The 27,367-nt window shown below is 36.9% G+C and overlaps 1 protein-coding gene across 7 annotated transcripts in view; it reads right to left on the bottom strand.

Moving 5' to 3' along the window:
* The window catches only part of MTMR2 (myotubularin related protein 2), a 111,690-nt gene that overhangs the window by 34,587 nt on the left and 49,736 nt on the right, over positions 1-27,367 (bottom strand). For 2 of the 7 annotated variants that reach the window (XM_020885508.2, XM_020885510.2), the window contains 5 exons: positions 11,253-11,328; positions 4,762-4,856; positions 4,491-4,601; positions 1,806-1,907; positions 659-742 (listed from right to left, as the gene is read on the bottom strand). In XM_020885508.2, coding sequence (XP_020741167.1) covers positions 659-742; positions 1,806-1,907; positions 4,491-4,601; positions 4,762-4,856; positions 11,253-11,328 — 468 coding nt within the window. The other 5 variants (XM_020885511.2, XM_070473656.1, XM_070473658.1 and 2 more) reach the window with 5 other exon arrangements.

A 27,367-nucleotide genomic window follows, 5' to 3' on the forward strand; every position in this document is an offset into this window, starting at 1 on the left:
AAATTCTGTAACTGTGTATGGTGACACAGTTGAGCTGTTACAAGACACTGTGGTAATCATTTCACAATACATATAAATATTAAATCATTACGTGATACACCTGAAACTAATATAATGTATGTCAATTATACTTCAATGAAAACAAGGAAAGAAACAGGAAAAAAAGAGATTATTTTCATTTTCTTTGGTAATCAACTACTACACCAAGAAGGGTCCTCGCCACCAGACTTTAACATGGTTGAGCCACAGACAAAGTGCCTAACTCTCCAGTAAAAAGTTAATAAATTAATAGGTTAATTTTTAATCTTTTAAAGTCAAAGACCATAAAGCATCTGTATCATTTAATGTAGAGTCCAATGCTCTATTCTGATTACTGCATTTCCTAATCTCATAATTCTCTTTTCTGAATGTGTGTATCTGCGTGTTTACTCTTTCTTAACTTGGAGTACAGCTGATTTACAATATTGCGTTAGTTTCAGGTGTACTGCAAAGTGATTCAGCTATACATATTTCTTCTGACTTTTTTTTCATTATGGGTTATTACTTTAAACAAAAAACCACAGAACTATATAAAGCTGTTTGTTCACTTCTATTCATGAAAGTTTTGTCGTATTAAAGGAGACAGAGTATTAAAAAAAAATTTTTTTTAAGTACTTACCTGCCTTCTATACTCTAAAAGAGAGTCATATAGCTTCCACCCATTTTCAGGGAATACTTCTTTGTACTCAAAAGCAAAAAGAGACTACAAAAAGTAAACAGAGTTAATAGCTAAAAAAGACCTTTAAGAAGGTAATGAAACAGAAATGTAACTCTGTCATACCCCAAGTTTTCATTTACTTATCTGCACGGATATTTTGTATTGGTATACTTTTTTTTAACTGTTGTTTTAGCTTTTGTTTTGTAATTTTGAAAGTGTATTGTTTTTTTATATTTTTCAAACACAGAAAAGCACAAAGCCCTGCCACCAAGATTTATCAAAAGTTAACATATTACCATAATTCCTTCAGATATCTTTAGCAGCTGTTTTAGGTTTACTTCTAAATAATGAAAGACATCACATAAAAAAGACAACTTCTGATATAATTAATTCATTTGACATCACAAATGTCAGCCGTTAAGCAGCTTTCCAGATTATGCAACATTTTCTAAAACACACAGAAAAGACTTTTTATTTGTGGGCAGGCAATCTGTGTACCAAAATAGAAAATTTAATTTATCATTAATATGGAGAGAAGGGCAGGAACAACTATGATGAAAAGCATTCAAACTTGAGTCAAAAAACCAAAACTGATTCTAAATTTTACTCCTTACTAACTGTGCCACTGAGTTAATTGTTTACCTGCTTCTGGTTTCAACTTTAAAATATGGATAGATAATATTTACCACCATAGAGCTACTTTGGACATTAGATTATGTAAAAGAAATGAGGAAACCTAACACTGTTAATAGCACACAGAAGAAACTCAGCTCTAAGTATTTATCCACCCTTTCCTTCTAATATTGCTAGACTTAACTCTCAGCTCTCAATTAAAAAGGAGATTTCACATACAGCTTTTCATCATGGAAACATCCATTATTAAACAATGTCAGTCTACAGGAATGGACCTCAGAAATCAGTCCAGCTTCCTCATTTTATACCTTAAAAAAACTGGTCCCATAGATTATAAACCTAAATAAACTATACATCTGGTTAAAAGGCAAAGTGAGATTGTAAACACCGAGATTCTTGATAGCCTAGACAAGTTTCTCTACACTATACCAATAATTATAACACAACTTTTTCAAAGATAGAAGAAATCTCTTACCAGGTTATTAGAGACAGGAAATGCGTATTTCATTAGATTTTCAAATATTGATCTTCTTGTTCGCCCCTCAGGTTTATGGGCAAATCGTAAATTCCGAATATCCTAGAAAAGAGTTAGGATTCAAGTCACCTATCACTGTTTGCTCACTTTTTTAATAAATAAATAAGGCAACTTGGAACTAGCTCGTAAAACGTTAAGATCTGTGAATGAGGGATACAAAAATAAATCAGACAAAGCTCCTGCAGGAAGGGAAATTACAACGCCTTATTAAGAGAAATAAAAATTAACACAGGAACTCTCATACAAGGTAGGATTCGGAGGACAGAAAACTCCCCTCTGTTTACGAATTCAAGTTGGGCCAGTGAAGGAGGCAGCATCTGATGTACGCACAGGAGATTAGAGATGTTATATCTGAAATCATGGTATTACATGACTGATACACACTATCAACAATATGTCCTTTCCCTGTTAAAGGCCATTTTTTGTTACGAATTTCCCTACCAAAAATCTGATTAGCTATTGTTATATATTTCATAAAGTCTTCATTCCAATTATGCTTGGTGACCATTTTCCTATTTATAATACCTTCCCAGGATTCACTTCCATTGGATCTTTAATTCCTAAGTCTCTGGCTACTAGACTGATAAAACCAAAACTCTGCCTAAAGGTCTTCTTCCATTGCAGGTCCCAAGCTCTTCAAACATCTACTAGCAAAAACTCTGAAAGTTTGGTTGATATCATCGAGGCTCTATACTCAGATATAAAAACCAAAGTTCCCTTCCCTTATTTGTTTTCGAGCAGGTTTCTATACTCAGACTGAATGTAGATACTCATGTTCCAATTTAGTGAGATCTTAGCAGCACTAAAAAAAATTGGGATTAAGAATAATTTCAAGACTATTCGTTTTGTTTTCATCTAGAAAGAATTCAAAATAGCCTCATTAAACTGCATCCTGTAAAAATGAGCAGAGAAACCACAATGCACCTACAGAAAATGAACAAGTAGAACATTTTATTACAAATCTCATCCAAAATTAGAAAGCCACCATTTTAAATCAACGTGTGAGAACCTAAGCTTTTTGGTTTTCCTTAGTGAATATGTTTACAACAAATAGATATTCACAACCATTCTGTTAAACACAGAGTTCTCCAAAAGTACAGTAGCAGGGGCCCTACAAATGTTTGAGTTTACTGATAATGGTCTTGCACCATGGAAAAAGTTATATTTAAAATGATCAAAATTTCCCAATCACCCTCTTCCATGACCTCTTATATCCATCTATACTGTATTTACTCCTATATCACAGAAGAGCAATCAGGAGACAATGTGCCTGTAACTTGGCTGACAGCTATTACGCTCTTAAAGGCCTTCCAACGATAACTGAAAAGCATGCAGGTAATTACTAAGGCATTAGTTTCAATACTAGATTGATAAAACTTCTAAGATTGGCATAAGAAAGGATCTTTAAAGTTATGAATGCGCTGTTGCTTTTTTTGTTGTTCTGTTTTTACATTTTTGGCACTGACAGCAAAATGAAAGGAAAACGTTGACCCACAAGCGAGATGGACACAGGTGTACATTAGGCCATAGTAAGGAGAAGAGTGACCTTGGAAGTGACAACAGTATCAATATTAAATATCTATGACTAAATGTTAAAATTACTTTAACAATCTAAGGCAAGTATTGAGAGAGTGAATTCCTAGGTAGGTTGATAAGAAGTCCGGGGTCCCTGAGGAGAAAGGTGTCTGGAGTTCTCAAGAAGGAGAAAAGGACAAATTGTTTTCTACATTCCTTCATCTTAATCACATAAAACATTTTTTTTTTCTTTAAACTCAGAGCTAATGATTACACAACAAAACAATTTAAACTCTGTATTAAGGATTATATAGTAACTATGTATCCTGCTTGAGGACATGTTTTTCCTTCTGGAGAACCTTCTGACTAACCCTGTTATTTGACAATGTACATTATGGGAGTGAGTCTGGTAAGATCTTTCTATTGTTAGTTCTAATCCCATTATCTTAAAATGTAAATCAAGGGAGTGGGTCTGGTAAGACCTTTACAACCTTGAGACATTCTTCTGATTTCCTGTAACAGCCAACTGAAAAGGTATACAGCTCCCTTTCCCAAGACTAGCAAGGGGGCACTCTCTGTCCCCCTTTCTGATGTCTATGCCAGAAGCTTTCCCTGTCCCTTTTTATACTTTAATAAAACTCTGCTACACAGAAGCTCTTGAGTGATCAAGAGCTGGTCCCAAAGCTAAATCTTCAGAGATCACGAATCCGACATTGTTCACTGTAAGGGATAAGTATCCATGCATTTATAGAATGAGTTAGATAATAAAATACAGACAGTCTACCGAATGAAGTCTTCCCCACTACTGTTTCAGAAGCAGAAAAATTATGAAAACTAAAAGTAGGAAAGAGGTAAATATATCATAATCAGTTCTTTCACTACAAAGTACTACGAGTCTTAACTGCTCAGAGCCTTATGTTTCTAATTTGTAAATTAAATTCACAACAGATCACCTTTTTATTACTCCTAAATGTTGTTTTATTCTACTAGAATGATGCTTCTAGCATGAAATCCATTTGATATTTTGGAAACCAATTTCTAAACACTGGCTCTATTTAATACAAAGCTTTCCAAACCAAAAAAAAATTGCATACACATTACAACATTTACCTTGCACACAGTTTCCAGTCCATAAGAATTTTCACCACGACTAGAAGCACCACCAATTTTTTCTACTCTGCTTATAACACCAAGAGAAGCATCTAAAACAAATGGGGGATCCTAAAAGAAGGAAAAAAAAAAAATTAAAACCGAGCAATTAATACTGTATAATTATAGCTGAGAAAAATATTTAATTAGAAATGTTTTAATTAAAAATGATTAAAGATGAACAAACAACACACAGATGTACACAAAAAAAATCTAATCCAGCAAGTCTTACCCGTTCCATGCTTTTGAAATATAACCTGTAATTCGTAACAGTCAGAGTTCCTCGTACAGCACCAGTGAATGGACATATATAAGTTACATCTTTGGCTGAAAAGAAAAAGAGCCCACAATTTACTCTCTATTGTACACTATTAAAAACTGCACTCTGATCGTTCACAAATAATATTTAATAGCATTCTGACTGCTAGTTTAAATTATGCTTGAAAATCACAGAATCAGTGATTCCAAGAGACCTCGGGAGCTAAATCCAAGCTTCCAACCACGCACTACAGTCTGGGGAGGGAAAGCAGAATAAGTGGGAAGAACTAAAGAAACAGAGGGACATCTTCCCCAGTCCACTGGTTTTCTTCTGACCGTAGTCGTTTGTCAACATTCCTCTGAACATACAATACCTAAAACATAATACCAGTAACTCCTGACCTGATTATATTTATGGGGAAAATACTGCAGAGAAAATAAAATGTATATGAACTATGATTTCTTAGAAAAATATAATAGCATAATAAGAGGGTATTATGTACCTGATTAAGAAACAGATGTCAAACTTTGTAGAGAAATAATCACATTGTTTAATGTTTAATGATGAATCTATACAGTATTTTTTTTAAACATGCATTAATTAAGCAGGATAACTCAACTACCACTAGCTCAAAGTAATACTTAATATGGTAGCATTCAGATGCCCAATACAAAGGTTTTTCTATTTTAAAATACTCATAAATCCCTGCTATGTCATCATTGCAGCAAATCAGCAGATAAAGGAGTATCTTCATTGTTGCAAGAAACTAAGGCACAATTAGAAGCAAAAAACTTCTAAGAACCTTTCAAAGGGCTTCTGGGAAAATGTAGGAACATGAAATATGCTTAATAAGGCATGCAATTTCCTGAGTTTGCTTTCTATTCCTCACTGTGAAGGACTGACCACTTAGTATGGAATTTGAAATGAGACTGATCTTCTAACATACATTTCTAACCTTCAAAATGGCTCCCTTGGGAATGTACAAGTATAAGCTACTTTTTAAAATCACTGTTTCCAATGCATTTCCAATGTTTCATTTAGAGGGAAGCTATTAAAATTAAATAAACCCATCATTAAAGAAAGATACATAAACTTGCCTTGCATACAATTTCTTGCCCTTATGAATTTTTACCTCAATTGGGAAAGCTTTACTCAATGTTACTAAAAACATTCCTGGATTCTTTCCAGAGCCAATTTTCTTCACTCACACAAGAAATCAATCTTATTATTCTGTACCCTTCTACAGGCTATGTCTCTGTTAGTCCCAGTCCAAAGTTTTTGCTACAACTTCCCCTTTATTATAAAACCATGAAATAATATACATGAATGTACTTCCAAAATTAGAAGTACTCTACCAAACACACGAGTTTATAGCTATGTTACTATTATCATCATTAGGGTCTGCTTTGCTCTGTCCCTTTAGTCTTTTTCCTCAGGCTGGTAGCAACTAGGTCTCTCTGAAGAGAGAATTTCTGCCTAGCAGGGCTTGTACTAAGTAGAAGAAAGACTGTGACTAGGAAGCTTATCAGAGCAAATGACAATAAGAACCAGCACTGACAGAATTTATACAGTACTTTTCACCTGAGGACCTGCCTTAACCTTCAAAATCACCTTTAAACATTAAGACTTCTAGCTACCTACAATGTTCAGATGAGAACACCAGGGCTCGCAGAAGTAAAACAAATCGCCTAATGCTTCAGAGCCAGTAACTGCTAAGATTAGGACTTGAGTGCAGTTTCCATGACTGCAAACTGAAACCTGCTTCCAGAGCCGCATGCAAACGGCTTCCCTGGTGGCTCGGATGGTCACGAATCTGCCTATGACACGGGAGACCAGGGGTTCCATTCCTGGGTCTCCTGCATCAGGAAGATCCCCTTCCCCTGAAGAAATGACAATCCACTCCAGTATTCTTGCCTGGAAATTTTCATGGACAGAGGATCCTGGCGGGTTACAGTCCATGGGGCCACCAAGAGTTGGACACAATTGTGTGACTAACTCAACTGTGTCACTTTTAAGCCACTCAGGTGACACGGTCTGTCTCCTGTGTTAGAGGGTGAAATACCGCAGCTGAGGCCACCTCTGCTGCTGACGTGCCCAGGCCAGTACCCTTCGACTACTGCAGCTGCTGTTAGAGCATTCTGTTGATGTCTCTAACACCACTGTGACTTTTAAAACATGTCTAAACTGCAGATTTACACTAGACCAACTAAGAACGCTAGCTGGTCTAATGTAACTGAGCTTTCACGTGAACTGATCTCTGCATGAGTTAACGCACTCCAGGGCACTCACGCCCCATGCTTCCCTGGTGGCTCAGATGGTGAAGCACCGGTCTGCAATGTGGGAGACCCAGGTTCGACCCTGGGTGGGGAATATCCCCTGGAGAAGGGAATGTCAGCCCACTCCAGTACTCTTGCCGAGAAAATCCATGGCTGACTCATGTCAATGTATGACAAAAAACACTACAATACTGTAAAGTAATTAGCCTCCAACTAATAAAAATAAATGAAAAAAAAAATTCCATGGATGGAGGAGCCTGGTAGGCTTCAGTCCATGGGGTCGCAAAGAGTCGAACACGACTGAGAGACTTCACTTTCACTTTTCATACTTTATATTACATTTAATTTTTTGAAAAATCAAGTCTATCTGATGATTTGAATCAGAGTGTCTTATTTAATATATTAAGTATTTCTCTAAATTTTGCAATACTAACACTGCCAGATGCTAAAAGAGCTTAGACTTACTGATCTCAAATTTTTCCTAAGCTCACAAAGAATCCATAATAGTTTCTACGGGGTAGACCAAAATGACTTTGAGAATACATATCTATAAGGATGGAAAGTATATGCAAATAAATGTAATATACGAGAGCACACAATCTGTGCAGAGAGGCACAAAAACACACTCTAAGTAACATAAAGAAGGAAAGTCCACTAAGCTATGGGATCAGAGAAGATTCAAGGAACACAGGCATGAGAGCTGTGCCCCAGTGGTTAGTACCCTTTAGATGTTAGAGATGCTAACACATCATTCAGTGAAGAGAAGAACCTAAAACAGATGTGGGAAAGTAAAGCAATTATTTGGACAAAGTATATAGTCTGGATCTAATTCATCCTGTATCACATTCTCTTCATTCCTTCTTAATTTCCTCCTCCCTGGTTCTTCTACCATATAACTGTAAAATGCCTACCAAAGCTATGTTCTTGGCCCTATTTTACTCCATACACTCTGAGTTATTTTCATACTTTCATTTTCAACTAATATCCATATTCTGATGATTCCAAAATATGACTTCTAAGCTGATCTCTCTCCTAAACTCCTAAATACCTGAAATTTAACATAAATACTACACCAACGGCTCATGAAAATTCAGAGAAAAAGAACACTCAATAAATTTTTGGAGATTACTCCTCCTGATCTGGTAACTGATTGACTATCAGAGCTCAGGAAAAAAAAGCAGCTGAAGATGACTCCCAGATTTCTGCCTTGAGTGAATGTGTTAATGTTAACTGATGGACAGAAGAAAAGAAATAAATTTAGAAATATAGGTGATGACTTCAGTTTTGGATATGTTGGGTATAAGGGTATCTACAGAATACCCATGGCCATGTGTCTAAGATGCAGGCATTGTTTATCTGTATTAGGACAGAGGTTCACATTAGAAGCAACAAGTTTTGGAGTCATCAGTAAATACATGGTAGGTAAAGTTATTAACTTAGATATCATCAATCAAAAAGAACAAATAAGAAAGGAAAAGGAAACAAGCCACAGATCAAGTCCTAAATGGAGTGTTGCTATCTAAAAAAGAAGATAACAAAAGAGATTGAGTGATAACTTGAAACTCTTTTATAAGGTTATTTATCATGGTGGAAATAGCATATGCTTTTAGGCTTAGAAGAGGGAAAAAAACTGTTACAGTGCTAGATATAACTTTACTAGCCAGGCAGTCTTCCGATGCCTTAGTTTCTTCATCTGCAAAATGGGATCAGCATCTTTCTCAGAAGGTCACTGTGAGGATGATTAAATCAGACAGTAAGCACTCAGTAATGATAAGTATCATTATTATATAGTGTCAAGTAGTAATAATACATAACACCTTACTGAGTAAGTAGCTCAGGAGAACTTAGGATACCTGAAGTGAGTAGTGGGAAAAAAAGGAATGGGCAAGTATTCAACCAATATTCAACTTAAAAGTAAAAGAGAGAAATGCTAAACATGAAGGAACTAAATGTGCCACAGGCAACAACAACAACACAGAGGATAGGTCCCCTTTGGCCTGCTTATTTTTACACAAGTAAACGACACTTGGCTTAAGACTTCCCCAGTGGCTCAGATGGTAAAGAATCCACCCACACTGCAGGAGGCACAAGAGATGCGGGTTCAATGACTGGGTCAGGAAGATCCCCTGGAGAAGGGAATGGCAACCCACTCCAGTATTCTTGCCTGGGGAATCCCATGGACAGACCCCTGTGGGCTACAGTCCATGGGGTTGCAAAGAGTCGGACTGAGCGACTATCACTTTCAAGTTCTTTTTAAAATTATGATTGATGATAAAATGAAAAGTGACTAAGAAATCATCTACTGTATTTGCCTACACATTACTTTATTTCTCAAAAGCTATGAGTATTTTAACAGCTGAATAATATTCCATTGTGTGTGTGTGTGTGTGTGTGTGTGTACCACATCTTTTTCTTAAGCATCTTACACTATTTCTTTAGAGTTCTTTTATGGATACAAGCATATAACCTTTTCATTTTTTAACTGGCATGTACTTGCTCTACTATACAGTTAAGTTACAGGTTTACAACACAGGGATTCACAATTTTTTAAGGTAGTATTCCATATATCATTATTATAAAATAATGGTTATATCCCCTGTGTTTTACAATACATCCTGATAGCCTATTTTACGCCCAATAGCATGTATGTCTTAACCTCCTGCCCCTACCCTCCCCCCACCCACTGGTAACCACCGGTTTGCTCTCTATACCTGTGAGTTTACTTCTTTTGTTGTTATATTCACTAGTTTGTTGTACTTTTTAGATCCCACATATAAATGATATCATACAGCATGTCTCTAACTCACCTAATCTGGCATAATGACCTCTAAGTTCATCCATGTGGCTGTGAATGGCAAAGTTTCATCCTTTTTATGGCTGAGTTGTATTCCATGTCATACACACACAAACGCCCCACGTCTTCTTTATCTATTCATCTACTGACGAACACTTAGCTCACTTCCATATCTTGGCAACTGTAAGTAATGCTATGAACATCGGGGTATGTGTATCTTTTTTAATTAATGTTTTTTTTTTCCCCCCAGATATAGACCCAGGAGTGGAACTGCTGGATCATATGGTTATTCGGTATATACCTCATCATCTTTTTTTTTTTTAACCTCATCTTCTTTATCCATTCCTCTGTTAATGAACACCTAAAAAGGAATGAAATCTTGCCATTTGTGAGAATGTGAACAGACCTAGAGGATATTATATTTAATATGTCATACAGAAAGACAAACACCATATATTTTCACTTATATGTAGAATAAAAAAACAGAACAAAGGAATAAATATAACAAAACAGAACAGACTCAGATACAGAGAACAAAGTAGGGGTTATTATGGGGTAGAGGGGTGGGGAAAGGAGCAAAACAGGTAAAGGGGATTAAGAACTACAAACTACCAGTTGCAAAATAAACAATTTACAAGGATGTAATATGCAGCACAAGGAATACAGTCAATATTTTATAATAACTATGCATGCTGTTTAATCTTCAAAAATATCAAATTACTATGCTGAACACCTAAAACTAATACTTTCAGTCAACTATACTTCAATAAATAAATAAATATCTTAAAAATACAAAAGCTATGGGTATTTTGTATATTATCACACAAATGAAACAAAGTAAAAGCATAAGGACAAAAAAATAGCTTGAAAGTGTGTTTCCAGTCCACACAGTAAATTAATACTTAGTTACTCAGGTTGGATAACGAAAGGCACTGACATGCAAAGGACTCACTTTGCAATGGAGATGAAATATATTTATCCAAAAATTGACAAATTTATTCAAAGGAGGAAAAATAAAGTAAAAAGAGAGAATATGTTTCAGAAAAAATTACTTGTACAAAGTGACAATTCAATTTTTTATCTAGTCAACCCACTATCTAACTGCAGTAATTCAAAATAATAAAATTTACTGTGATGTAATTCCACAATAGTTTTTAAAATAAGTCACCTTCTTTCAAACCAGAAAAGCAGCAAAATATAACTCAATGGCATGTTTCCATTAGTCAAAACCCAAACACAGTCAATAGGTCTAGACCGAGAACACACTGGAAGCAGGAAGGAGTCTGCCCAATAGGAGGCGTCTGCACAGCGAGCCTGGTCTGTGTAGGCTGAAAACACTGACGAGTCTGTACAGTCACAGAGGAGGAAACTGGACAAAAAATACCAGTACAGACCCATGTCTTTAATGTTTTCTCCTGGAAGCAAGGGTGGTTCTTCCATTTCTGCTAATTTGTTAGACTCCCTCAGCACCTGGATTGGAAAAGAGAGGAGAAGCAAGAAAAGAAACAATTTTTTATTCAAAGGCTAATTTTTAACTTAAATTTCAACTGAGTATGCTCGGTCTTATTTAAAGTAATAGCATTGTATCACACACACTGCTTTAAATCAAATTACAAAGACTGTAATGCTGGCATGTGTAACAGGTGAAGTTGCTGTTTTTCTACAAAACATTTACTGAGTGCCTACTTTGTATAAGATACTACACAAAACACTTTATGTTTGTTATTGACTCCTACAATGGCCCTATAAGGAAAGGTATCATTATCCTCGTTTCTCAGATAAGGAAAAAGAGGCCAGAAGCAACAATTACCTTGTAAAAAATCCTATAGCTAAAAAGTGTCAGAGCCTAGATTTGAAATATAGTTTTGGTGGACTGCAAAGCTCATTTTATTTCCCTTCAGCCATATTCAAGTGCCTTACTGCATTAAGACTTACATAAAATCAAACTTTTATGTAGATTTAATGTTTAGAGAATCTGGAAATGATGTTGATACAGAATCTTGTTGAAAAAGAGATATTTAAATTAAATAAATTAATAAATTTTAAATAAAATTAAAGAGATAAATTAAAATCAAGATCAACAACACTTACTGAGTAGTTACCTTATGAAGAGTGTTACACTGGATTCCAAGAATGTAAAGATGCAGAATCATGGTTTTCTAACGGACTTACAACCCACAGAACACATGTGCGCACGCACACACGCAACTGTTTTATGCTAAGTATATCCCACGACCTTTCAAAAGCCTTAGCTTTCACCTCTTTCACTGCCAATCGATAACCTTCACTGTCTCCAATTCTTCACCTTCCATTAGTTCCTCAACCTTCTGCAATCTGGCTTTGCCACCTAACCCAACCTCTTCAGGGAACCTGATTTCTCTCCAATAGAAGGTGAAAGTGAAAGTGAAGTTGCTCAGTCCTGTCTGACTCTCTGTGACCCCATGGACTGTAGCCTACCAGGCTCCTCCATCCATGGGATTTTCCAGGCAAGAGGACTGGGGTGGGTTGCCATTCCCTTCTCCAGGGATCTTCTCAACCCAGGGATCGAACCTGGGTCTCCTGCGTTGCAGGCAGACGTTTTACCGTCTGAGCCACCTGGGAAGCCCTTTCTCCCCAGTAACCTCGTCATTAAAGACAGTGGGTATTTCTCAGTCTTTATTTCTATCTCCTAGCTACATCTGATGCTACCTGCACTTACCTGCTCCTTGAGAGCACACTCTCCTGGCTAAACACTTCCTTCTCTGGCCACTCTTTTTCAATGACCCTTCTATTCCCTTTTCTCAACCTTATTTCTCAGAGTTTGTCCACTTCTCACTTTACTCACTTCCTGTTGATTTCATTCCTTACCTATGACTTTACCTCACTTCAATCTATATTGTCAGCCAATATTTTTCTTGGACTCCAGTTCCACACATCCAACCGCTTAATGTTCCTCTCCCTCTATATGTCCCACAGACACTGAAGAGATCTCAAATGGATCTGTGTTCCACACTGAGCACGAGGCACTACCAGCCATGTGACTGTCAAAGTCAGTTTCACGGGAGGGAGCGAGCAGTGGTCTATGAGCTGACTCAGACCTTCCACTCCAACCTTGATTCGTTTCATTAGACTGAGAACCAAAACACCTAGAAAAAAGACTCTCACTTTTTTTTGTTATGTAGCATTTGACTTTTTCTTTCCTTCCATCCAAAAAGTAGACTGAGAGTCCTCCAGAGAAGGTAAAAAGGAAGAAAAGACAAGGTACTGCAACTGCCTTAAAGGTCACCTTCCACGGGCCGTCAAAGCTAGGTCAGAGGTCTGCAGGCACAAGCCCCTCTCTGGCACTTACCCACCACTCTGACGGGGCTGTCTGTTTTCCTCCCTACCAGACTCTGCGAAGAGGCACCATAGTGCACACATTTTTGAATTCCCAACAAAAATAAAATACCAGGCACATACATAATTTTTAACTATCTTTTAACAGTAAAAAAGTAAAAAGAAACAGTCAAAATTGGTTTTAATAATATATTTTACTTAATCCAACAACACAAAAAGTCATTTCAAGATATAATAAGTATTTTTAAGTAAAGGATACTTTATATTCTTTTACTCATACTAAGCCTTCAACATCCAGAGTATGTTTGATACTTCTAGCACATTTCAACCAGACCAGCCACATTTCCGGTGCTCAACAGCCATCAGTCTAGCGGTGCCTGAATTGAGCAGCACTACTCCAATGAATCTAATTCTTACTGATAATCAAGTCATTCCCAAGTTTAAGCTGTGCACTTAGGGAGGATGAGGAAAAAGGGTTAGAAATTACTGCCACAGCCCAACACTCACCAAGGTCAATAAAGGAAGAACTACAAAGAACAAAAAACAATTACTTCTGTTCAACACATCCGCAAGCTGCACAAATTCACTTTTGAAAATTTAATAATTTATTTCATAAAGCAATACCTAAAGAACTAAAATATATACACACATATATACTTTTTAATATTCCACATTCTAGAACTCAAAAAAGGTCACATTTTTAATGTTATCTCATTGCTACTTCCTGATACAATCTTTTATGTAGTCATAAAAGAAATGTAAGAAAAAAGGAAAAGAGATAAGGAGGGAAGGAAGGAGAGAGGGTGGGCCTATGAAGGTACAGAAAATCAGGATGAAAACTTGCACAATGCAAATATATACAGACTTCTTGGCTTCAAATTCTTCCTATGCTACATGCTATCCAGGTACTCTTAGACAAGGTGTTCAACTTCTTTATGCCTCATTTTCCCCACCTATAAAATGGTCATAATCACAGTACTCCACAAAAGGGCTGTTATAAATTAAAGGAGTTAATACACAAAGTATTTAAATCAGAGTTGACACAAAAATATACTTAACAAGTATTTTCCATCAATAATAGCAAAATATTTAGACTAACAAGACTGCCAGAATCTGGTAAGAATTTCTACTAATTATGAAAACAAAAGACACAAATAATAACTAACACACACAGTATACTGAAAAACCAAACGTGAAAAATCATATAAAGGGAAGATACTTTACTCTGTGCCCACTGTCTACTGCTTGATTTGGAAATGTCACTCACTCATGTCACTCACAAGGCTGGACACTCGTTCTCTACTGCACAGGTTTACTTCTCCTAGTTGTTAGTGTTGTTCCCCACGATTTCCTCTCTTTCTGTATTTCTGCATTCAGAAGGAAGCTACAATACCCAGAAAATATGTGCACTGCAGGCGTGGAGACAAAGGCAGTTCTGGCAGAGGCATGGGTGCATGAGGAGGTATAATCTTCGTAAGTAAAACTTTGCAAAGTGAGAAAAGACAGAGAAATGCATGTCAGTAGCATGTGTCGAGAATGGTAGGCTCTCTCGTACTCTCTGACTAGAACCTCAGACAGCAAGACAATGAAGAGAAGCAAGATGGACAGCACTATTTGGAAAATCTGCACCAGATGACAGACTTTTAATAACAGGTATACACTGGAGGTTATACATGAACAACTCACTTAGAGCTCAAGATACTGGCATAAAAAGAAGCTCAAACAACTGAACAAGGCAGGCCAAGGGCAATCCAGACACTGTTTACTGGCAAACACTGACTCTGAACAAATCTATCCATAACAAAACCAGAGGGAAAAAAGGGGGTGGACGGGAGCCCAGAAGAAAAGATTATTTGACAAGAAGTATCAGCTTGAAGCTCAAAAAAAACAGCAGTCCTCTGAAAATAATTTCTATAAGCATTAGCAGAAACAATCTGTAAGCTATCTGCATACCTGAAAGTTAATTAGCCATAACCCCCTAGGAGACAGGAACAGAAAGGAGACAGAAACTAAGAGAAATGGGTAAAACAAGGAACTGCTTACAAAAGATTTTAATGCAATAGCAGAAATAAAATCTGTGCTGTTATTAATAAAGAACTGAATGAATTATTTAGAAAGCAGCATTTATGTAGAGGGCAAACATGGAACGTCCTCTAAGAATTTGTAGAGAAGAACAGACACAAAAATCACGAGGGAAGGTGATAACCAATAAAATAATTCTCTTCCCTAAAGGAAAAAATTAAAACAGGTTAAAAGCAATAATCCAACATGTAACTGAAGAACATGTTTTAGAAATGAATAAAGATATTCTATATTTGCTGATCAGACTAGTTTACCGTGTTCCAAATTCAAAAAAAAAAAAAAATCAATGAACAGAGACATATATGGGTACATTTTAGCAAAAATTTTTGAACTGTAATTAAAAGACAAACTATGGCTATATAGACAAAATTTTTTTTAAGAGAATTTACATACAAAAGCAAAACCAGCTACCTTCAGGCTTCTCTGTAAAACTATATCTCCGAAAAACAATAAGAAAATGCTATCGGATTCTTTTTTTTTTTTCCATTTATTTTTATTAGTTGGAGGCTAATTACTTTACATCATTACAGTAGTTTTTGTCATACATTGAAATGAATTAGCCATGGATTTACATGTATTCCCCATCCCAGTCCCCCCTCCCGCTATCGGATTCTTAAAGGAAAAGTCTGTGATCACTCTAATATGGAAGTCATTCTCAGATATGCCAAGTCAACAAAAATATAGCGTATGTGTCCTGCTTTTGAAAAAAGAAAAAGAAATTACTTGAGGCAGTAATTAAGCTGAAAAGGGCAAATGAAAATTACAATATGTATAATAAATTTGTGGTATCCAGTAAAGACAAGTTTTACATCCTAACTACCCTGCAGTCAAAAAAAAAAAAAAAAAACACACACACAAAAAAAGAAAACCAAAAAACATTTACTTCCACCATACAACTCTGAGTCTTAGTTTCATCATTTATATTACTAGGGTAATATTAATATCCACCTTACAAGTTTGTGAATATGAAATGAGATCACTGCATCATAAAGGCACTTGCAAGGTGCTATTAAAATGTAAGAAACACTTATTCACTTAACAGAAGTATCAACATAAATTGCACTGTCTTCTTGTCACAATGGCTTATTCACATGGTACTTTATTCCTCTGCTCTAAAATACACAAGGATTAATATTTGAGATAGGATATCATAATGGGAAGCATATATTTAACTCTTGAACTATTAAGCTCCTAGACTTAGCTACAGAATAGCAAGCAACTTACTGTTCTAAAGAAAGCAGCAAGAGGAGTGATGTTAGCATCATGGTAACATAAGACGTCTCTTGGTTTTGGTGCCCTTTAACATCTAAAATTTGGCATCTAACAATGAACAAAAGTGCCTCATGGGAGCTGTGGAACCCAGCATCATACGCTGAAGGACCTAAAGGGAGCCTCATCCACCTGAGCAATGTGTAAGCACTGGAGAATGTGTAACAATGTGTAAGCAAGCAGAAAGAATCTGGTACAGGATGTGGAGCCAGCAGGAGCCTGTGAACTGACTCTAACTCCTCTTAACTGCAGGACCTGGAAAACACAGACTTGGGCAGATACCCACATATGAGAAAGCCTTTATGAAAGTTCGGGTTTCTAAAGAAGTTCCAGCACTCCCCTCAGAACAACAAGAAAAATAGAAGTTTGGACATTAGAGTGGGTAGGAAGACCTTTGCCAGTATCACCCTTCCCAAGAACATAAACCAGAGCTACAAAAAGTATCTCTCAGCTAGTAAAGATTAGAGGAGGTTAACTGTTACTTCAAGTGCCAAAACAGCAGTGTAAAACTAGAAGGGACATGAGGAATAAGGGAAACCTGACACTACCAAAAGATCATAAGACATAAGGCATAAGGCAAAGACACAGAGAAATGTGATTTATCCTATAAAGAATTCAAAATAGCCATCTGAGGAAACTCAATGAGCTACAAGAAAATAAAGAGAAAATGTTACAAAATCTGAAAAACAATACATGATCAAAAGGAGAAATAAACAGAGACAAATCATTAAAAGAACTAAACATAGATTATGGAGCTAAAGAATTCAATGAATGAAATGAAGACTGCAAGAGAAAGCATCAACAGCAGAACAGGCAGAAGACAGAGTCCATGGTTAGAGGACAGAACTTTGAAATAACTCTGTCAGAGGAGAACAAAGGAAAAAGAGTGAAAAAGAATAAGAAGGGTCTATGTGATCTCTAGGACACTATCAAGAATAAACAGCAAAATCATTAGAGTTCCAGAAGCAGAACAGAAAGGAAAGGGGTAATAAAGCTCATTTAAAAAAAATAATAATGGATGAGAATTTCCCAAACCTGGAGAGAAGGCTGCACATCCAAGTTCATGAAGCTAACAGATCCCCCCCATTATCTCTAAGACACATTATAATGAAACTTGCGAAAATCAAAGACAAACAGAAAATCCTAATACCAGTAAGATAAAGACTGTAACCTACAAAGGAAGCCCCTTTAGGCTATCAGCAGATTTCCAGGCAGAAACCTTACAGGTGAAGAGAGAGTGGAATGAATGATATTCCACATTTCTTTTATTCAAAGCAAGAAACCACCAACTAAAAATACTCAATCCAACAAAGGTATCCTTCAGAAATGAAGAAGAAATAAAAACTTTCCCAGATGAATAAAAGTTAGGTCTTTCACACAAAAACCATCACTACTAGATCTGCCTTACAAAAAAAGAAAGGCTGAAAAGAGTTCAAGTTGAAATGAAAAGACGCTAATAGTAACATGAAAATATATGAAAATGTACATCTCACTGATAAAGGTAAATATACAGTGAGATTCAGAAAACTCAAATTCTGTAATAGGATGTGTATATTAACCACTTAATTTTAAACATATTATACATAGTTTAAAGGAAAAGACTATTAAAAATAACTAGAGCCAGTATAATTCCTTCATGAATATACAATATAAAAAGAGGTAAATTTTGACATTAAAATAAAAAGCTCAATAAAATCCCTATCAAAATTCCACTGATATTTTTCAACAGAAATACAAAGATCTTCTGTATGAAACCACAAAAGATCCTGAATAGCCAAAGAAATCTGGAGAAAGAACACAGTTGGAGGCATCATACTTCCTGATTTCAAACTATATTACAAAGCTATAGAAATCAAAGCAGTATGGTATTGGCATTAGAAAAATACATAGATTAACAGAATGGGATAGACAGCACACAAATAAACCCACTAATATATGGTCAATTAGTTTACCACAAAGTTGCTAAGAACATACAATGAGGAAAGGACAGTCTCTTTAATAAATAGTGCTGAGAAAACTGGGCAGTCAAATGCAAAAGAGTGAAATTGGACTCTTATCTTACACCAAACACAAGAATCAACCCAAAAGGAATTAAAGACTTGAATTTAAGACCTGAAAGCAAAAAATTCCCAGAAGAAAATGTAGAGGACAAGCTCCTTGACATCAGTGACATCAGTCTTTGCAATGATTTTTTTGGATTTGACACACACACACACACAAAAGCAACAAAAGAAAAAATAAACAAGTGGGACTATATCAAACTGAGGACTTCCGCACAACAAGGGAAACCATCAACAAAATAAAAGACAACCTACCAAATTAGAGAAAATATTCGCAAGTCACATATTTGATAAGAAGTTAATATTCACCATACAGAGAATTCATATAACTCAGTAGTGTGTTTGGAAATTTTTAATAAAATACATGGAGGGAGGATAGTAAGGATATTAAACTTGACCAGTCTTCTAAAGGAAAACCACTGCAGGTCTCTGATAGAGGTAAATGGTATGGTCAAAGAGGTGCACAAAACTGATATGATAAAGATGAGAAGATAACAATCTAGGAGCGAAACAGTAAAATCCTAAATTAAACCATGATAAGAGAAATAAAGAGGGATAAGAGATAAACTGTTGGAAGAAGTGACAAAATTTGATCCTAGGTTTATAAAACAAATGCAAACAATTATTTCATAATGCATGATGATTTTTACTTGAAGAGAACTGCATTTCAGATATGTCAGTAATGAAAAAGGAAACACAGATTAAATGAAAAAAGGAGTTAAGGTCAAAACAAAGAATTCAAAAACACAAGGGTCCTACCTTCCTAAAATGAGAGTAGAGAAACAAAAGACAGCAAAGCCAGACTGATTAGGCATGTCAGCACTTACATGCAAATATCTTCAGCAGAGAGAAAGTTATGTAACACTCAGGTATGAGAGGAAGAGAGACATCCCCCTCAGGAGACACCCTCTGGAATACATAAGATGTGCTCTCCTACTGAACCAAAGCCACTAATTGGCTAGCCAATCTGTTTCTGGTCAGCTGCATTAGAGGCTGACTTGATGCAGGAGCTCCGGCTATATCAATAGACGATGTTGTTGTTTGGTAGCTAAACTGTGCAACTCCACAGACTGCAGCACATCAGGCTCCTCTGTCCTCCATTATCAATAAAGATTACATAAAACCTGCTCTTTAACAGCAGACAATACAATATTTAACCCTTCTCAAGGAAAGCCTATTGACACATTAAAATCTTGCTGGTGGAAACAAACAAAAAAAAAATCACATAGATTGAAATTTATAACTTTTTTTATTCCTATAACAGAATTCACTTTTGCCCTATCTCCAAGCATGTTTCTTCCCCATTTTCTTCCATGGCCTTTTAATCAAACTGTTTTCAGAGTGCTCAGTAACTTTCCATGTGACTCTAACCAACCTCCCTTTCTCTCCTCTCTGATTAGGAAACTATTATAAAGGAAATTCAGAAACTTTGTCTATAATGATGATCTGGAAATTGGCAAGCTTAGGGGTCAGTTTTCACATGGAATGTAAGATAACAGAAAAACAGGAAAAGAATTCCTTCTGAAATCTGCAAAACACTAAATTATAAATGAGTCTGTAGAAGTTATAAACTATCTTTCACAGTTTCTCTATGTATTAAAACAGCAAATAATAATAAGAATAAACATCCCTCATTGGATAATTCTACAAAAAAATCATTTCACATCAATTTCACTTTACTGTTATTTTTTATACTTGACAAACCACAAAGCACACAAATGAGCCATAAAAACCAATCTGAGCAGGGCAGAGCCACACACTGGCATCTGGGATGCATCGTATTGGTTATATATTTGAAAACACATCCAAATTCAAGCACAAGGAAGCCCTTTTTTATAACACTGCCAAGGAAAATTTGGTTTTCAGCTGAAACCACAATTAGTAAGAGCTGGATAAAATTACATCATCATCAATGATTTGACAATGACAAAAAAAGGGAGAGCATCCACACAGGAGCAGTCTGGAAAGCATCAGTTCATGCTACAGTTATTTAAAGATAGGGAGAGGTGCTAACTGATGGTACCTGGGAATGTGACCTTATTTGGAAATATGATCGGTTCAATGAGGATATACTGGATAGGGTGGACCCCAATCCAATATGACTGCCGTCTATGTAGGACGACATTCCTATGAAAATACAGAGACACATGGATAACGTCATGTGAAGATGGAGGCAGAGATTAGTGTGATGGATCTACAACCCAAGGAACGCCAAGAATCATCGGTCTTCCCCAGCAGCTAGAAAAGAGGTATGGAACAGATTGTGAGGGCTCTGAGAACCTCTGAGAGCTCAGAAGTAACCATCCTCCCAACACCTTGATTTCAGATTATGAGTCTCCTAAAAGGGAAAAAAAACACAAACTTTTTCTATCCTCTCTCTCAACACTTCTAACACCAGATATGTGGGTTTTTCCATACCAAGGAAATCTCCAGTTCTTGGCAGATACCAGCTGGGTATCCCGCAACTCACTTACTACACTATCACTGGTAGTGAGCGGGGTTGCACATTGTAAGGGCTGAGTCCCCCAGGACCACCTCTACACTTTAAGCACTGATCTCAAACCCTAACCTGTCATCTCTACTTCTAACCAAATATTCATAAACCAAAATTTCCCACAAGCTCTTCTGCAGTAATTTGCTAAAATGGCTCACAAAACTCAGGGAAACATCTTACCTACATTTGCCAGTTTTTTATGAAGGATAGCACTTAGAAACCAGAATGTGGTATAAGGCTGTGTGGGATTTCCATGCCCTGAAATTTCCATACCCTTAAAGTGTGTACCAATCTGGGACATTTAAGGGACTACATCTGATAAGAGTGTCTGATGAACTATGGATGGAGGTTCATGACATTGTACAGGAGGCAGTGATCAAGACCATCCCCAAGAAAAAGAAATGCAAAAAAGCAAAATGGTTGTCTGAGGAGGCCTTACAAACAACTGTGAAAAGAGAAGTGAAAAGCAAAGGAGAAAGGGAAAGAGATTCCCATTTGAATGCAGAGTTCCAAAGAACAGCAAGAAGAGATAAGAAAGCCTTCCTCAGTGATCAATGCAAAGAAACAGAGGAAAACAATACAATGGGAAAGTCTAGAGATCTCAAGAAAATTAGAGATACCAAGGGAACATTTCATGCAAAGATGGGCTCAATAAAGGACAGAAATGGTATGGACCTAACAGAAGCAGAAGATATTAAGAAAAGGTGGCAAGAATACACAGAAGAACTGTACAAAAAAGATCTTCATGACTAAGATAATCATGATGGTATGATCACTCACCTAGAGCCAGACATCCTGGAATGTGAAGTCAGGTGGGCCTTAGAAAGCATCACAATGAACAAAGCTAGTGGAGGTGATGGAATTCTAGTTGAGCTATTTCAAATCCTATAAGATGATGCTATGAAAGTGCTGCACTCAATATGCCAGCAAATTTGGAAAACTCAGCAGTGGCCACAGGACTGGAAAAGGTCAGTTTTCATTCCAATCCCAAAGAAAGGCAATCCCAAAGAATGCTCAAACTACCGCACAATTGCACTCATCTCACATGCTAGTAAAGTAATGCTCAAAATTCTCCAAGCCAGGCTTCAGCAATACATGAACTAACAACTTCCAGATGTTTAAGTTGGTTTTAGAAAAGGCAGAGAAACCAGAGATCAAATTGCCAACATGCGCTGGATCATCAAAAAAGCAAGAGAGTTCCAAAAAAATGTCTATTTCTGCTTAATTGACTATGCCAAAGCCTTTGACTGTGTGGATCACAATAAACTGTGGAAAATTCTGAAAGAGATGGGAATACCAGACCACCTGACCTGCCTCTTGAGAAACCTGTATGCAGGTCAGGAAGCAACAGTTAGAAGTGGACATGGAACAACAGACTGGTTCCAAATAGGAAAAGGAGTATGCCAAGACTGTATATTGTCACCCTGTTTATTTAACTTATATGCAGGGTACATCATGAGAAATGCTGGGCTGGAGGAAGCACAAGTTGGAACTAAGATTGCCAGGAGAAATATCAATAACCTCAGATATGCAGATGACACCACCCTTATGGCAGAAAGTGAAGAAGAACTAAAGAGCCTCGTGATGAAAGTGCAAGAGAAACATAAAAAAGTTGGCTTAAAGCTCAACATTCAGAAAACTAAGATCATGGCATCTGGTCCCATCACTTCATGGCAAATAGATGGCGAAACAGTGGAAACAGTGGCTGACTTTATTTTTCTGGGCTCCAAAATCACTGCAGGTGGTGATTGCAGCCATGAAATTAAAAGACGCTTACTCCTTGGAAGGAAAGTTATGACAAACCTAGACAGTATATTAAAAAGCAGAGACATTATTTTGCCAACAAAGGTCCATTTAGTCAAAGCTATGGTTTTTCCAGTACTCACATACGGATGTAAGAGCTGGGCTATAAAGAAAGCAGAGCACTGAAGAACTGATGCTTTTGAACTGTGGTGTTGTAAAAGACTCTTGAGAGTCCCTTGGACTGCAAGGAGATCCAACCAGTCCATTGTAAAGGAGATCAGTCCTGGGTGTTCACTGGAAGGACTGATGTTGAACCTGAAACTCCAATACTCTGGCCACCTGATGCGAAGAGCTGACTCATTTGAAAAGACCCTGATGCTGGGAAAGATTGAAGGCAGGAGGAGAAGGGGACGACAGAAGTTGAGATGGTTGGATGGCAGCATTGATTCAATGGACATGGGTTTGGGTGGACTCCAGGACTTGGTGATGGATAGGGAGGCCTGGTATGCTGCGGTTCATGAGGTCGCAGAGAGTTGGACACGACTGAGCAACTGAACTGAACTGAACTGAATCTGGAATTTCTCTAAACCCCTCAAGTCAGGGTATCTTTATGGAGCCTTCATTACTAGATCGACTGAATTATGGCCATTAATGATCAACTCAACCTCCAGCCTCTTTCCCCTCCCCAGAGATGGAAGAGGCTGAAAGTTCCAAAAGTAATCACAGGTGGGTTCCCATGATAACCAGGCCCCAGGAGCTTTCCAAGAGTTATTCATTAACATAAAGTCCTCTCTTGTGATCCAAGAGGGTATATTATGAATAACAAAAGATGCTCTTTACTTTTATCACTCTGGAACCAGAGACTAAAAGCCAAATATTATAACCAAAGATGCTTCTTTGGCTCTTATCACTTAGAAGATGAAGTGATCTACAAGTTTTAGGAGCTCTAAGAGCTAAAGATGAAGATATATATATATATATATATATCTTATTACATACTCCAGAACTGTGAGAGAATAACATTTTGTTGTTTTAAGCCACCACTTTGCATATTCTGTTACAGTAACCCTAGGAATGAATATACCTGATATGAAGAAAAATTTTCAGTTTAAATGTTAAAATGCAAGGTGTTCATAACTGTTAAAACTTGGAAGCAACTGAAACGTCCTCCAGTAAGTAAATGGATAAACTAACCGTGGTATATCAATTCAAAGGAAGATTAGTTAGTGATAAGAAGAAATAAGCTATCAAGCCCTGTAAAGACATGGAAGAATCATAAAGGCATATTGCTAACAAGCCAATCTGGCTATGTACTGGATGATCCCAACTATGTGACATTCTGGAAAAGGCAGAACTATGGAGACTGTGAGAAGATCTGTAGTAGCCAGGGGTTCAGGGAGACGGGGGAGGGACAGCGAGGTGGGGTCAAGTGCTCTCAGGGGAGTGAAACTACTTTTCATGACATAGTAAGGGTAGAAACATGTCATTATACATTTGTGGAAACCCAGAGAATATACAATCCAAGACTGAACCCTCATGTAAACCATGGATTTTAATTAATATTATGTGTAAATACTGGTTCATCAATTATAACAAATGAAGCATACAAGTAAAAAAAAAAAAAAACTGTGCAGGTTGGGGACAGGAATGATGTAGGGCTGCCACTATTTTTTTTCGTAACTGAGAACACTGATCAAAACAACTACCATCTATTAGCAATATCATTTAATAAAAGAAAGGAGACTTTTAAAAGCAGAAAGTTATTAGAAAGATATAAACTAACGATAAAGAACAGTTCTTTCCAATAAAGGATGGCTTGTAACAATTTCTACCACAAACAAGAGAGATGTAGAAAGGTAGGGAGGTTATCTCATTACTTTCATTTCACCTAATATCCAGAAAACATCACCCAAACTGGCCTAGTTCATGCACTGCTTGTAGAAGATTATTCATTCAGGGCTCATAATACCCTGAAAGAGAAATAGTATCTTATTCCCATTTACAAAGGAGGTAATTGACCCTTACAGAAGTTAAGCAACTTTTCCAAGGTGACATACACCTCACTGCAGCAGCTGATTTGAACAGATGTATGACTGTGCTAAGACCATGATCACCTAGAGAGTGCGGAGGCGGGAGAAGAAATGTCCCATCGTTCCGTGTCTCAATCTCTTAGTCCTCTGCCTTTTATAAAGACTGTGACATTGACAAGTGCTTTTTTCCTTGTGGCTCAGACAGTGAAAAAAAAATTGCCTGCAATGCAGAAGACCCAGGTTTGATCCCTGGAGGAGGAAAGGGCAAGCCACTCCTGTATTCTTGCCTGGAAAAATTCCATGGACTGAAGAGTCTAGCTGGTTACAGTTCACAGGGTCACAAAGAGTCGGACACAACTGAGGGACTAACACTTTCACTTTTCCCCCCACATAGGACATGCTGGCCAGAGGGTGCTGCAGTTTGTATTTCTCTTCACCCATGGGGAAGGTTACAGGAGGCTGGAACTGGGTATTTCCCTTCCCCCAGATAAGTTAGGCTCTGACAAAACCCACAGGCTAGGCTAGCAAAACAGGTTCTTCTGAGGGCAGGTTTAAGAAAAACAGAATGTTCTGGACATTTTCAAAATAACTGCTTTTCCTCTCCCTCTGCCAGTATCAAGAGAATTTTTCTAAGCCTTCACTGTAAGAACTTGGTAGGGCTCCTGTTGGTAAGTTTCACAAAACTATGAAGGCCCACCTAAGACTGGGACGCCCCTGGAGTTTTTCACTTGCTACTTGTCTACGCTGATTCTGCAGTCTATGGGGTCGCAAAGAGTCAGACACGACTGAGTAACTGAACAACCACCACCTAATTAAATATCCTCGTGGCACAGACAGTTTTCCTTATTTCTTTACCATCAACTGAATATAGTCGTTATTATCCCTGCTGCATCATGATTGTATGAAATATACTTTTATGTTCATCAGTCTTTCCACACTTTCTAATTTTTTAATAATTTCTCTATATATTTCTATTGCAATTATTTGGCTGTTTTTATTGGAACTTTTAACACATTTAAAGTTTTTATTCTTTTAAGTCTTAATAACATTGATAATATATGCAATATAATCTGTGAATCACATAAAATAATTACAATCCCAATAAATAGGCTACAGACCACTGAACAGTATAATAGGCAAGACTCTACTTATATTATAACTTAGCCAACTGCTGACATCATAAGCTTATGGTGAGTAGAGTTGAAGAGCTTTTACTCCGATACCCAAAAGTTCTACATAGGAACTTTAAAGGAAGATTTTTGGGGATATCAAATACTTTTAAGGAACTTTCAAGGAACACTGTTTTGTGTACCAGAGTAATGGTGAGAGTAGCAGAAGCACTGGTGATGTTTATTTCTTCCTTAACCCTGTTTCTATTTCCCACAAATTATTATTACATTGTACTGCTTTTATAATTAAAAAAAACTCTCAAGGTTATTATAAAAGATACAAAGTTTTAGAAAGGACAGCCAATGGTAACTCTGGAGAGAAAAGTTTCAGTAAAATGGAAATCATAAGGGTATGGTCTGAAGTCATTTCTTTATTAAGCATGGAAATGAGATGACCATAAGCATTTTCAAGGGGATTTCAATGAAGGAGGTGCACATTAGTGACTGCCTGTGTCTTCCAAATTCACCTCATATAATTTCTGTAAAGTTTTTTCCCCATTGCTCTCTCTCTGACTTATTTAAGTATCTTCTATCAGAAAATAAAGATCATATGGGCTAGAAGGCACAGAGGTGGTGGGGAGTCTTTGATTAACAGACTGAGCATCATTTGCTTCACTGAAGAGCAGAGTACACTCCAGATATGTGAGCAAATCCGCATGAAAGACAGTGAGATGAGCACATTTTGTGTAACAGGTGAGAGACTATCAGAAGAATCCCTATCAGTAGAGGTGGGGTCATACTTGGGGACAGTGGGAGATACAGAGTGACAGCCGTGATGGGACCAAACACAAAGAGCCCTGAACGCAAGGGTCAGAAGTCTGCACTCACCACTGTAAGAAACAAGGATCCCCTTGAAGAATTTTTAAACTGCGGTTATCACACATGAAAAGTGATGTCAAGGAAGATGAGTTTTATGATGGTGCATTAGCTTCAGGAAAGGCCAGTCTACCAGACATAAGAACTAGGGGACTACTAAGAATGGAAAGTAAAGGGGAATGAGCATTCTTCAAAAGATAACGACATTTTGTTAAAAGAGAAAATAACTGAATATTTCTCATTCTCTTCAACTGATTTACTAAATACTAAGCGCTAAGGATATAAGAAAAGACAACAGATACATCTTATCTGTATATATCTTATAGTATATTCTTTTTCTTTCTGGAAAGTTTATTTTTCTTTAAATTCTTATTTTTTGTAAATACCCTCCAAATACTTTCAGTATGTTTAATGTAGCAGAATTTATTTGCTTATAATATAAACTGTTTTAGAATGTTCTGTCCTTTCTGCTTCCAAGGTATACCTTTGCGATAGTACCTGTCACATAATAATCACTGATTTGCTTATCTC

This window comes from Odocoileus virginianus, chromosome 10, assembly GCF_023699985.2.
Source record: "Odocoileus virginianus isolate 20LAN1187 ecotype Illinois chromosome 10, Ovbor_1.2, whole genome shotgun sequence".
NCBI classification, from domain to species: Eukaryota; Metazoa; Chordata; class Mammalia; order Artiodactyla; family Cervidae; genus Odocoileus; species Odocoileus virginianus.